Here is a 13,542-nt window from a genome sequence, read left to right on the forward strand (position 1 = left end):
CATTTAAAGAGTAAAAATTGAGCCAATCTTGAAAAAGTGTATCAATTTTCAATCTTTAAGAATGAGACGCACTTAAAAGTTTTAGAGAATACAAGATACGATCGTAAAAAATAATTCTACAATATATCGGTAAAGATTTACGTGCTTTTCAACAGAATTGCAAAAATTTCTCGGCTCCGTCTTCTTCGGTTGGGACTTGGATATGCACGACAAGGATAGGGATCAGCCGGCGCTCGCCAATTCGTCAGACTTGAACGAAGAGCTCGGCCAGGTTGAATATCTGTTTACCGATAAGACTGGCACGCTCACTGAAAATTTGATGGTGTTCAGACGTTGCTCGATTAACGGCAACGTGTATATGGAAAAAGATTGCGATGGAAATCTTCATTTATTGCCATCAAATGGAAACGAAATAGAGACCATCAAAATGTCATCGTGGGAGGTAAAAAAAAGGAGAAAGTACTGATTTTATCGTTAAAGAAATTATTAATAAAAGAAAAAAGACAATATTATTTTAGTTAAAAGAATTCATATGCTGTAGCTTAAGATCGCTTAAAGATCATTTAAAAGATATTAATCAATGCATGTCATAAGATTTGATGCAAGAATATAATTAATTATCGTTCTAATATTTGGTGGCAATTATTTAGTTATTACTGAAGTTATTACTGAATTATTAATGATAATTAATACTAATTATAATTAATAATAAAACAATAATAATCAATAATGATTGATCAATAATGATATCAGTATCATAAAGATAACTAATAATATTGTGTTTGTCAAAAAGCAATAATTTTATTGTTATTAAAAAAATATTATTAAACAACACTAACAAAATTATTGCTTTAAGTTAGAATTATTAAAAAAGTATTACTAAAAGATTTATGATTTTAGAGCAACATTTGGCACTTCATGATAAGCATATCGTTATGTCACTTGGTCCAAATCGCGCCGTCAAGTCTACGTCCCAAGGTCATAGCCAGACGTACTCTGTTCCGTGAGAGTTTCAGATTGAAAAAAATCACGAGGGTGAACAGCTCGTTGATGATGCATCCGGACCTGCCGGAATATCAGGTAATAATAGCTCACAAACGGCAAATTTATGGTAGCGTACCTCACTAAAAACTCCCGTCTAAGATGAAGTGTAAACGAATTACGCAATTACAATCTGTATAAAAAAATATACAAACATACGTGACATATTGCAGGCGGCGTCGGCAGACGAAAAGGCATTGGTAGAGGCGAGTGCCAGATGCGGTGTTGTTTTACAAAAGAATACTAACGAGGAAATACACATCAAGACCGACAATAGTAATTTGATCTTCCAGAAACTAGAAATACTAGAATTCAGCTCTGGTACGTGAATATCGAAATAGATTCTCAATAAGGAAAAAATGTTTTTAGAACATTTCAGCAGCACTGCCATATAATGTTGTAACGTTGCTATAATGTTACTGAAATGTCCCAAAATGTTTCTTGCTTACTGAGTTGAAATTTCTGAGATGAAATAATTAATTTTATAGAATATATATAAAAATAAAATAGTTTTAATAGCAATAATAGCACTAATATAACGTTATTTTGAATAGAACGCAAGAGAATGTCAGTAATAGTGAAAGACTCGTCAGGAGATATCTGGCTGTACTGCAAGGGTGCTGATTCTGCTGTTATGCCGTTGATAACTAAAGGAGAGATACAAAAGGCCAATGCTCACGTTGTTGATTTCTCTATGGTGCATTACCCCGTTTACGACAATCGCAGAACGAAAGCTACAGCTGAAGCAAACAATTTGAATACTTTTTTGCTTCTTGTTGCTGCAATTGTATTTTATTGCAGAAATTATTGGAATTTCTTTCTAATTTTCAGAGAGGTCTGCGAACGTTGGTGATGGCGTACAAAAAGATGAATCAATCCGAATATGAAAACCTGATACATGACATTGAGGAAGCCAGACAGATAATCGGTGCGGAGAGAGAGACGCGTATAACGCGCGCGTACAATCTTATGGAGAGCGAGCTCACCTTGCTCGGAGTAACTGCGGTGGAAGATCGCCTGCAGGACAAAGTGGAAGAGACCTTGGAATGCTTACGAGTCGCTGGCATCAAAGTTAGTTCATTGCACTGCCTTTGTGTAGACTGCCAAAGAAATCTTTCACATCCGCGTTTATACTTTCTGGTTTGTCGATCACATTTACCGGCTTCGAAATTATACTCTAAATTGTATAACTTTCCAGATAATTAATTTAATACATATCTTTGCATATTACTTTTTATACTTATTTTAATATAATTTTAATCTATTATTAGAGATTTTTTTATTTATTATATATTTGGATATATATTTGGATATATAATAAACATATCTAGATTTTTATACCATACGTCAAAGTAGTTTTTTTTTAAATCTTATTTAGAATAAAATGTTAAAAACAATCCTGATTAATTGGATTAATTGAATTAGTTTTAAAAGACATATATAATCGTAAATATATTCTTTTAGATATGGGTGCTGACTGGAGATAAAGCAGAGACTGCGGAGAACATCGCTTTTCTGTGCGGCCATTTCAAAAAGGGTACCGAGGTTTTGAGATTGATGGACGAGACCTCAGGGCAAGCCTGCTTGCTGATTCTCACAAGTTTCGAGTGAGTGTAGTTTGCAAATTCAAAATATTTTCTAGTTTCATTTAACTATCAATAAATTTTCCTAACTGTTTCTTGCGCAGTAATTCTTGTTTTAATAGTAAGACCAAAAATTTACCAAACTAACAAATAAATGAGCACATAATTTTTGGTTTTATAATACATTTTGGTTTTATAAATTGCTTTGGGCTCTCCGTACAAGAATCCGTCCGTAATACATTATCTTAAGTATTGAATCGTAAACTAAAATCTGTACATGATAGTAAGCTTAGGTACGCAACGCACAATGAAAATCGTAACATAATTTAACATTATTATTACGTATAGGATCAATACGTAACATAACACATTATAGTTCTTGTGCGAATAGTCTTATTCGAAAGAAACTATAACGATGGAACATAAAATATATCGTTTCTGTACATTAACATTTAAATAAATAGTTTTTCAGCACATTAATATCTAAATATAGTTTTTTAGCACATTAACATCTTTCAATCTTATGATTGAGTATCAAATTATTAAAAATTGCTTGTCAATTTAATTTATAATTTGTGATATTATTACAGTAATTTAATTGCGTTTATAAGTCCGGAAAAGCAATTCGGCGCGTAGTTCAAATGATTAAAAATATATGCATATAATATATAGTGTGCGTGTACATATATATATATATACAATTCACATTGAATTATTTAATTTATCATTAAAGGTCCAATTTCGACCGTTACAAACATTTAATTTCTAGTTCGTATTGATTGTATTCTCACATATACAATCTAAAATAATTCTTATTATTTCTAAAATATATTCAAGCACGTATTTAAAAAAAATCTTTAAAGAAAGCTTATGGTATAATTTAAAATATATCAACAACTCTACATAATATATAATTTAAAATATATTAGCACAAATTATATCTTTCAGACGGAAAATAAAACTAGAACCGTATAAGCAGTATGGATTAATAATTGATGGTGTCAGCGTGGCAGCGACATTACGAAATTGCCCAGAATTATTAAAATCCGTCGGAATGGCCTGCGAGGCAGTTGTTTGTTGCAGATTGACGCCCCTGCAAAAGAGCGAGGTTTGAACGTTTCTCGATTCCCAAACGCTTCGTATAGAAATGCAAGAAAATCATTAAGAATATTAAATATAGCTTATCTCTGCAGATTGTGCATCTAATAAAAACGGCACGTAATCGTCCGCACACTGCAGCTATCGGCGACGGCGGTAATGACGTCTCGATGATACAGGAAGCGCACGTGGGTATCGGAATATTAGGAAAAGAAGGTCGCCAGGCATCGATATCTGCTGACTTCGCATTCACAAAGTTCAAGTATTTGAGAAAAGCATTGCTGGTGCACGGGCACTGGTATTATCTGCGCATCAGCATTTTGACGCAGTTTTTCTTTTACAAGAACATAGTATTCATAACACCGCAAGTGCTGTTCGGCATACATAATGGTTTCTCCACGCAGGTAAGAACAACGTCGCTCTATTTGTTTCTCTATTGTATGTTAAAAAAACCGATTCCTGTAACATGTAAATAAATTAATTTTTTTCTTTTTATGTTATCATATATTTCAATTTAATGTAAGTGGAGGATTTATCTCTCGATTAATTCTCATGAATTAATAAACAGATTTATTATTTAATTCTTATTATATTTTTAAATTTTTTATTGTATAGTGATTTTTGACAATATTATCAAAAAGGCCTATTCTTATTTTTATGAAAATTATAAAAGAGAATAAATTAATATTCGATTAGATTTTATAGATAAAGAATTTATATACAAAATATATTTTTATAGGAACTTTATGACGGTATGTTTCTAATGACTTTCAACTTAATATTCACGTCGCTTCCGATATTGATGTACGGATTATTAGAACAGAATTACAACGCGAAGAAACTCATGGAACATCCATATTTATATAAACTAAATAAAAACAATTATTTAATGTCACGATTCCAATTCATATTATGGATGTTTCTAGGTTCGTGCACATATTAATATTTTTTATAAGTCGTAACATTTATATGAAAAATTAACGATAGGTGATTTGATTATATCACATTATTTTCAGGATTATGGCATGCCTGCATAACGTATTTTACAGTATTCGCTGTGACGTCTATCAATCCTACGTATCTGTATGACAACACGCCAGTTGGACATTGGGTTTTCAGCACTTGCATTTTCCATATAGTCACTTTACTAGTAAATCTACAGGTACGTCAGGCGTAGGCAGTTTCGATTGAGGTTGTAAGACGATTTACTTTAACAAATGCACCCAAAAAAATAAAATTCAATAATTTAAATACTTTTAATGATCAAGTAATTCGTATATTTTTATGCTTTTAATAACAAATTAATATCCAAATTTATTTGTATAATTTAATAATTCGACAATCTAATTACAATTCGATGAATCACTGATAAATATTATATACATTTACTTGTTGTTAATGATAATGTTATTTCAGATATTGTTACACAGTGTATATTGGACAATCCCGTTCGTTTTAAGCGTATTGTTATCTGAATTAGTATTTTTCGTAACTACCTTAGGCTATTCAGATTTAAATATGTAAGTATAAAGACTGCGACAATCGAAATGATTGTGAGCATCAAAAGTAGTATTTATAAGCAAAAATAATCTTTATCGCAAAATCTTATTTTTATTCTTATTTCCATTCTTTTCAGAAAATACGATGGCGATATGTATGGGGTCTTTCAAAAATTGTTACAGTCGCCTTCGTTCTGGTTACTTACTATATTTATCATAATTACTTGTTTAATACTTGATTATTTATGGTTGACATACAATACGTACAGACCCCTGAAGATCCTTCGTAGAAACGAAGAATCTCCGCAAGTTATCACTTGCAGTAACAATGATGACCATCGTCGCAATTCATCACAAACGGTAATAATGGCATGTAATGCAATTTAAATTAACGTAATTTTAATTTTTTTTTTTAGCAAATTGTTAATAATATTTAGAATTATTAATAGATACATCCATTGATGTATCTCTAGAAATAGATACATCCATTTATAAAATCCACAATGACTAGACTGAGAATATAATTATTTGATACACTTAAATACATAAAATCTTTTTAGATAACCTGTTAACACTAGTATTCATATTTAATTATAGACTTTTCGCTAACCTTAAATATTAAGTATTTCTACTGACTAAACTTTTGCAAACTAGCTATTCTCATTGATTTAATTTGCATAAATTTAATTGTTGAAATTCATATAGATTTTCAGATCTTACTGATCGTTTTTAAAAATTAATTAAAATAGATTATTCATACATATACAACAAATGTATACCTATAACAAATTTTATTTTAAAAAGAATAAATTAAGCAATTAAGTTTTTGCAACAATATCGACTTTATTAAAAAAAAAATTCAATTTACAGAAAAATTGCATGTTTCCATGGAGAGGTAGCTTTTCATTGCACAAAGATAAATAATGCGTTCGAAGTGGAGTCATTTAAATGCTTCAATATTATCTATAAATGAATAAATAATTATTATCAGGAACGTATATAATTCATTTCATAGGTACAAATAATTTAAGTTGCTGATACGACTGATTATATTATATTATTAACTCTATGTGAACTAGCTGGAAAATCAACATAGATCATATGTAGATCTCATATCCCATGCTACTTCATTATAAATATACTATAATTTAATATAATTGATAACAATACACTTTCCACTTTGCACGAAACTGACAATATACAACATATAATTCATCTTGCTGGGATATACCCCATCTGATTCGCGGAGGATTAAATGAGCATAATTGATAATAAAATCGGTCAAAACTCCGCTATCAACTATTTAGCATTATTAACAAAAGCACTTTTTAGCTGTAACAAATCTTGAATAAGTCTGAAAATAATTATTCATATATTTAAATTATTTTCTATTACAATATTCAGAAAGAAATAATATAATGAAACAGTATTAATAAATTAATACTAATAATTAATATTTATACTTATATTAATATAAAAGAAGAAATATTTACGCGAATATGGAGCTAAATATGATCTTCACAAATTGTTAAGCTGGAATCAAAAGATTGAAAGATTAAAATTCGACCAATCAAAACAATAGGAGCTAAAATTCCTTTGTCCTCATAGGTCAAATTTCAATCTTCAATTTCAATCTTCAATGCGTAGTCTGATTCCGACCTTACAGTTCATAGCGAAATATACTAGTCATTTAATAAAATTAATTTCTGTACAAAAGTAGATAATTATGCGTACACTGTTAAAAATTTTATGAAATTTAATATATACTTTTCAGTTACACAATTTGAATTTAATTTCATAACATTACATTATAAATTTAATGTATTTATAACTGACAAGTATATTTGTGTACATAAAATTTAATGTATAATATTTTTCATCAAAATTTAATGTACACGTTTATTATATTTGAGTAACCATTATAACTTAATTTTTAGTTTATTCATTACTTTTGTAATTAATTTTTAGTTATTACTTTAATTTCGTTCAAAACGAGCTTCATTTACATGTAAAGGAAGCATTTCTAACAGTATAATGATAACATGGACAAATGCAATATATTATAATTATGTGTCTATTTGCGAATGTACGAACTATCATAATTATTGTTATTTATTGATTTATATAACATAATTATCAGCAAGTTTACTGAAGTTACCACAAAACAGTTAGTCTAACAAATACTATACTATTTTATCATATATAAAAGAGAGATAAAGTTTTATAGTTAAAATTTAATTTTTTCTAGAAAATTTCTAAAAAAATGTGTAATATATGTAATATATAATAAGAATAATCAACATATATAAAAATTATTTATTATTGCAATATCAATATTGTGGCAATCAATATTAAATATAACAAAAAAAAATTGAGACTTTTATTAATAAAGATAAATAAATGATAATTTTTTTTATATAACTTTTATATAATTTTTTAATAATAAACACACTTTATTGAATCTGAAACAATATATGCCATAAAAATATTTGCGTTAATTGTGGGAATGAATCGTATCAATGTATTTTTCGTAATCATGCGTATTTTGAAAATAAATGCTTTACAAAGCATAATCTGTGATTTTAACAAAAAGATTTCCTAATAGATCACATATTTATTATGTACATACATAAAAATATTTTCTAATACCTAATTTTATGTATAAATTATATATATATATGACAGATATTATGCGCTTTACAGTCAATATGTATTATACATTACGTATTTGTACGTATATGTGATATTTTGTAATAAGCATGTAAGAGATAATAAACAAATTTTATATTTACACAATATCTATTTATTTCTGATATGAATAAATATATAATAAATTAAATAAACATGCTACTGTTTTTCATTTCTAGATTTGTGTGCGTGCGTACGTGCGTGTGTGTAATTACTTTATTAAAATTTACTAAAATTAAAATTATTTCCTTTAATATACATATATATTAGATCTAGAGTATTCTTAAATTAGTGAAAGATTCCTTCATCCATTTTTATATTTAAATAGAAAAAAAGATGTACTGAAATCTTGTGGCGGCAACTTTGCTTTGCTTTTGCTGAAATTTTCTTTTTAACTTTACTTACAAAATATGAGACAAATTTTTTGTGCCGATTTAATATACAGAGTGTCTGCAAAGAGTGTCAGTATTAAACTTATACAGTATATTAATGAACTTATACAGTAGGTATATTAATGAATCAAAAAAGCTCATATTTATGTTCAAAAATGCTTTATTAAAAAAAATTTTGGAATATTTTTGGAATATTTATATTTATTTATTCTTTATTGATAGTATCAGTTGTTACACTGTATATATAACTGTCAGTGTCGTTCGCAGTAATGAGTCTTTTTGGCATGTTTATCGATTTACTTTCCAACTTTCTTGTTCTTGGAATTAATTAACATTTTAAAGTCACATTTTTCCATTTGTTATCTCGGAAAATTACTAGCTAAAAAACAAAAAGTGACTCACTGTGTCTGATATTAACTGACCAACATTATCAGGAACCAGTTCTTGAATTATTTTTGTGATATTTGCGATACGGTGCTATGTGAGCATGGTGAACGTTATATTTGACCTTGTATTTGTTGGATAATTAATAATAATTAATAATAATCTTAAAGTTGTTTGATAAATTAATTCTCCATATTCTATTTCCTACTTCCTTTTCTTTTTTTTTTTTCCTTCTTCTTTCACTCTTTTTGGTTTTAATTCCAACATTTAAATTCTCGATGGGGATAGGGGAGCTCACCACAGGATAACTTTTATTCACAGTTTTTATATATGTTAGTTATGTTATGTCTCTGAGGAAAGCTCGAAAGTAAACCGAAACATGTAAACGTGCTTTAGTGAATAAAGAAGTTTCACACTTCATAGATATATTATTTGCGCGACGTCTTGTGCGCTTGACTCCTACTGCCCGTAATCCTTTCCAGATCTTCTTTAAAATTATAGTTGATGATCCACTTCTAGTTTTAGGATTAAATTGTGTTGCAATTTTACATACATATTCAAATTTATTTAAAATTAATGACAATTAAATTTCCTTTTTAATTTTATTTGCAAAATATGAAATTTTTTGCGCCGATTTAATATATAGAATGTCTGCAAAGATCAGTAAATTATACAGTAGGTATATTACCAATTATTATATTATAGTTTCTTTAGTAAATCATTAACAAGTCGGTTTTCGTGTTATAAATAAATTCATCAAGATTCACAAAGATGAAACAGAACCAGCTTGCACTCATATATATAGAATTGACTGTAAAAACCGCAATACCTCATATGTAGGCCAAACTAAAGTTTGTCCTACAGGACGTAGAACGCGGATAGCAATATTCCGATCGTGATAGACTATAAGACAAAAGCAGGAAGATCCAAAGTTGCGAGGTGCTTTATAATCCAAATATGTTTATCATCAACATCAAGTAAATTTGGAAACTGTCATTTATTTTTATATTCTTTAGCCATACGTTCCCACTGATTTTTCCTCATTGCTGGTAAATAAATTGATTGAAAAACTTGCCAAATAGCATTACAAATTTCTGGAACTATTTTATAAATAATTGAACGTCCAATACGAAAATGCTACAAAAAAATAATTGCCACAAAAAAAATAATTCTCAGTTGTTTTTTTTGTATTCGGACTCATTGCATAATTTCACATGCAGAAACATTAATTATTTATTTTAAAAAATTATTATATAATTTAAAACAAGCAATTTGATACATTAAAAAAGCCAATATGAAGTATACGATAAAAGCCTGCATTTTAAAACGTTAATGACTTGATTTCATAAAACGCCAATATACGGATATTTTTTTTACATCTACTTTCAGAATCTCTGATTTTTTCATGGAAAGAAAAAAATCGATTTTTATTGTACTGTATAACTATACATGTTTATGAATATTTATGTACAATATGTTTATACATATTCATGCACATCGAAAAAAAAATTTACTAAATTTTAGTAAATATTTGTTTCAATAGTACTAACGAAATATTTACTAAATGTAAACATATATTTATTTGATTTGAGCATAACTATTTTATTTTGAGTAAATACTTATTTACTGTAAGTACATATTTCATTAGTACTTGAAACAAATATTTATTAAAATTCAGCAAATTTTTTTTCAGTGCATAAAAAATTAATTATCAGGGAGAGAGAACTTAAAGATTTCATTCTCAATTGCGCACACAAATTAAACAATATTTAAGATATTACTCAAAGGCTAAATCCTTTCCATATAAGCGTAATTTTAATGAAAGGAATTTATTACTTAAAAATTATTTTATTGTTACATACGGATTTTTTTCGTTCCTCTTCCTGCTATGTCTCTATATACAAAGCCATTATTCCTCTTTAAGTTGAGTCTGCTTACTCAACATCTAAAAGTCTAATCGAATGAATAGAAGAACGCAGTCATTTTATTAAAAAATAAAAATAAAAATTTTTCGCTGATTGTGAGAATTTCTCATATTACACATTTTATCCTATTCGATGTGGTTTTTTAAACACGAGGCGACGTTGTACATTGAAAAATTGGACTTATATTGAATATTTCTGCATGAAACTAGTCACGCGTAAAAGCATCGTGCAATTCCAAAGTTACAGTACGCGATTTTGTTTTAATGCTAGCATTGTAATATAATTTGAAGCTGTAATTAAAATCTGATAACATTGACTTGCACGATACCTATGCAATATCTAAACTAGAGTAACTCCGGTACAGGGTAACGCCGCACCTATCAAAAATTTAATTTATTAAGTATTATTTATTATACGTTTATAGTAAACGAACTATATCAGTAAAAATTTTGTACTCTCTACTACTATGAAAAAAATATTAGAAATATTTCTTTTTCAAATTAAAAAATAAATTTTTTGAAATCCTTGCATTTTTGCCGTATATCCCATAGGGGTGGGATTTATGGGCTACTCATAAGAGGAGGAGGGATATGTACGGCTCAAGAAAAATTTACAAATAATTGAAATAATGCATACAAGACGTAATGACACAATAACTTTATAAAATGTGTTTATAAAATTTTATTAAGGAATAAGAATGATAAATATATATATATATGAAGTTAATAAATAATAATTACAATCTTCCTATATATATTACAAGTGTTATGACATAAAGTACATATTTCATATAATAATAAAACGTTTATTGCATTTAGTGTACTTTTCAATCTGCGCATTTTGTATGCTTTGGGCATAAATCTCGCTCGCTAAAAATTCCATATATCCCAAATAGATAGGATATATACAACATAACAACTAACAAATTAAACAAAAATACGATAACAAGACAACAACTAACAAACTAAACGAATACGATACAACAAAGCACTTGTATTTTGCTACACAACATGCTTTACTATTCCACTACACGTATGTATCACGAAATAATCACTAAGTCTTTTACAGTAATCATTTTATGTAGATTATAATTTATGATCACATTCATATGAGTACTTATTACAGTGACAAATCAATTCAACTCGCAATAATTTCATTAATATTAACAGTAAGAAGCTGAAATCATAACACAATACTATCTTACCATATTATCTTATCAATACTATTTTATCAATCTAACATAAAGGCAGAGTAGTTGCGGGAAAATTATCTCTATTCTTTCTATTTTTTCTGACTTCTGCGAGGGGGGGGGGGTAAATCCTAGCGCGACATATTTGTCGAAGTTATCCAATAAAAATCGCAGCTTGTTCAGCTGTGACATTTGCGACTGGCTATCTAGGTTTACACGGCTAGTTATTTTGATAAGATTAAGATGCGCGATATATTTTTAAGAAGATATAAAAACAGAATATGTGCTTGGCTGCAATAATGCTTGGCTAGTTGCAAATTGACATCATACGATAAATGACGACAGCTGTACATATCATACGTGCATATTTCAAACATTGCATAATCGATTTGGAAATAAAAAAAACAAAAGCGAATACTTTTCTACGAGCGTTCTACGTCTAAAGAGATCCATAAAACAAATATTCCACCGGCATAGTATCCGCTTTTTACGTACAATCGATTGAGCGATATTAGAAATAATTTATACGGAACTGCTGACAGTGCTACATTAGCGTGCCGATAAGTAACACACGAGTATGATTGTGAGTGCGTAAACGATCATCCGATTCATTTGTCATATGATACATATATTTGAGATCATCTCTGGTTTAAAATATTACGTTACAAAGTTATTAGACCAGACGCCTTTCGTGATTTATGAATGAATTGTGCGCCGAAAGTTTTAAATTATACTTAAAAAGGTGTTTCTTTCGTCAAAATAACATATTCATATAAATAAAGAAATTATACATCTTTCATTATTAAAAAAAAAAATTATGTATTTGTGTTGGAAATGATCCACTCGTGTCTATGTTGACAGTTTGTGTTAAATTTTTTAACATATTCGAGTATTAATTTAACATGAAATTTAACATAATGATTACGTTATTTAAAGATTTTGTGTGAAATTGGTATTCAACATTTCTTAGTGTTCTCAAAACGACATAATTTATTAAATAAATGAACAATTAACATAAAATAAAATGTTTTAAAACGTAAATTATACAATGAATAAAATGTACAGGGTTCCCGATAAAAAATTTTTCATGCATAAATATGTACAAAATATGTATAAATAGAATACGAATAATAATAATGTAAAAACATAAAAAAATAATTAAAAGAATAATGTTTATTTTAGAAAAAAATAAGTTTGGAAAAATGTAAAAAAAATTGCTCATACATAATTATGCAAATAATTTTATATATAATTATACATAAGTAATTTTTTTTACATTTCTTCAAACTTGATTTTTTTCTAAAACAAATAGTGTGAAAATTACTCTTATAATTATTTTTAATATTTTCATATTACTATTATTATTTCTACACTAAAAAGTAATTTTAAAAAGAAAGAAAGAAAGATGTATAAACATGCATGGACATATTTCATATAAAATTATGTATGTTTATGAATATTTATGCATGTTTATGTATACGTATATGTTTATACATATTTATACATATTTATACATATTCATGCATGATAATTTTTTAATATATTCATCTTGTACTAAATTACTCCAAAAAATTGAGTGGACTATTTGGGACATGCGATTTATGTCAATAAATTTCAACACATTTTGTCCAACAGTGTATACATTATATATATGTATAATAATCATAAAATATATGTATACACATATAAAATATATTTATTATTATACATATATTATAATAATAATAACAAAAATAAATAATT

At 27.8% G+C, this 13,542-nt stretch overlaps 2 protein-coding genes across 2 annotated transcripts in view; both read left to right on the plus strand.

Annotated features, from left to right (window-relative positions):
- LOC108694256 (probable phospholipid-transporting ATPase IF) overlaps positions 1-5,608 on the plus strand; it is an 18,255-nt gene extending 12,647 nt beyond the window's left edge. The window contains exons 7-18 of the mRNA XM_018203627.1: positions 156-442; positions 901-1,080; positions 1,215-1,362; positions 1,596-1,738; positions 1,873-2,112; positions 2,506-2,648; positions 3,573-3,732; positions 3,818-4,126; positions 4,462-4,648; positions 4,739-4,884; positions 5,139-5,242; positions 5,359-5,608. Of these exons, the coding sequence (XP_018059116.1) occupies positions 156-442; positions 901-1,080; positions 1,215-1,362; positions 1,596-1,738; positions 1,873-2,112; positions 2,506-2,648; positions 3,573-3,732; positions 3,818-4,126; positions 4,462-4,648; positions 4,739-4,884; positions 5,139-5,242; positions 5,359-5,608 (2,297 nt within the window). The remainder of the gene's footprint in view (positions 1-155; positions 443-900; positions 1,081-1,214; positions 1,363-1,595; positions 1,739-1,872; positions 2,113-2,505; positions 2,649-3,572; positions 3,733-3,817; positions 4,127-4,461; positions 4,649-4,738; positions 4,885-5,138; positions 5,243-5,358) is intronic.
- Positions 5,609-12,134: 6,526 nt separating this feature from the next.
- LOC108694286 overlaps positions 12,135-13,542 on the plus strand; it is an 11,468-nt gene continuing 10,060 nt past the window's right edge. The window contains exon 1 of the mRNA XM_018203679.1: positions 12,135-12,382. The gene's annotated coding sequence lies outside the window, so the exon portion shown is untranslated. The remainder of the gene's footprint in view (positions 12,383-13,542) is intronic.

The sequence above is a fragment of the Atta colombica genome, unplaced genomic scaffold, assembly GCF_001594045.1.
Source record: "Atta colombica isolate Treedump-2 unplaced genomic scaffold, Acol1.0 scaffold12, whole genome shotgun sequence".
Lineage (NCBI taxonomy): Eukaryota > Metazoa > Arthropoda > Insecta > Hymenoptera > Formicidae > Atta > Atta colombica.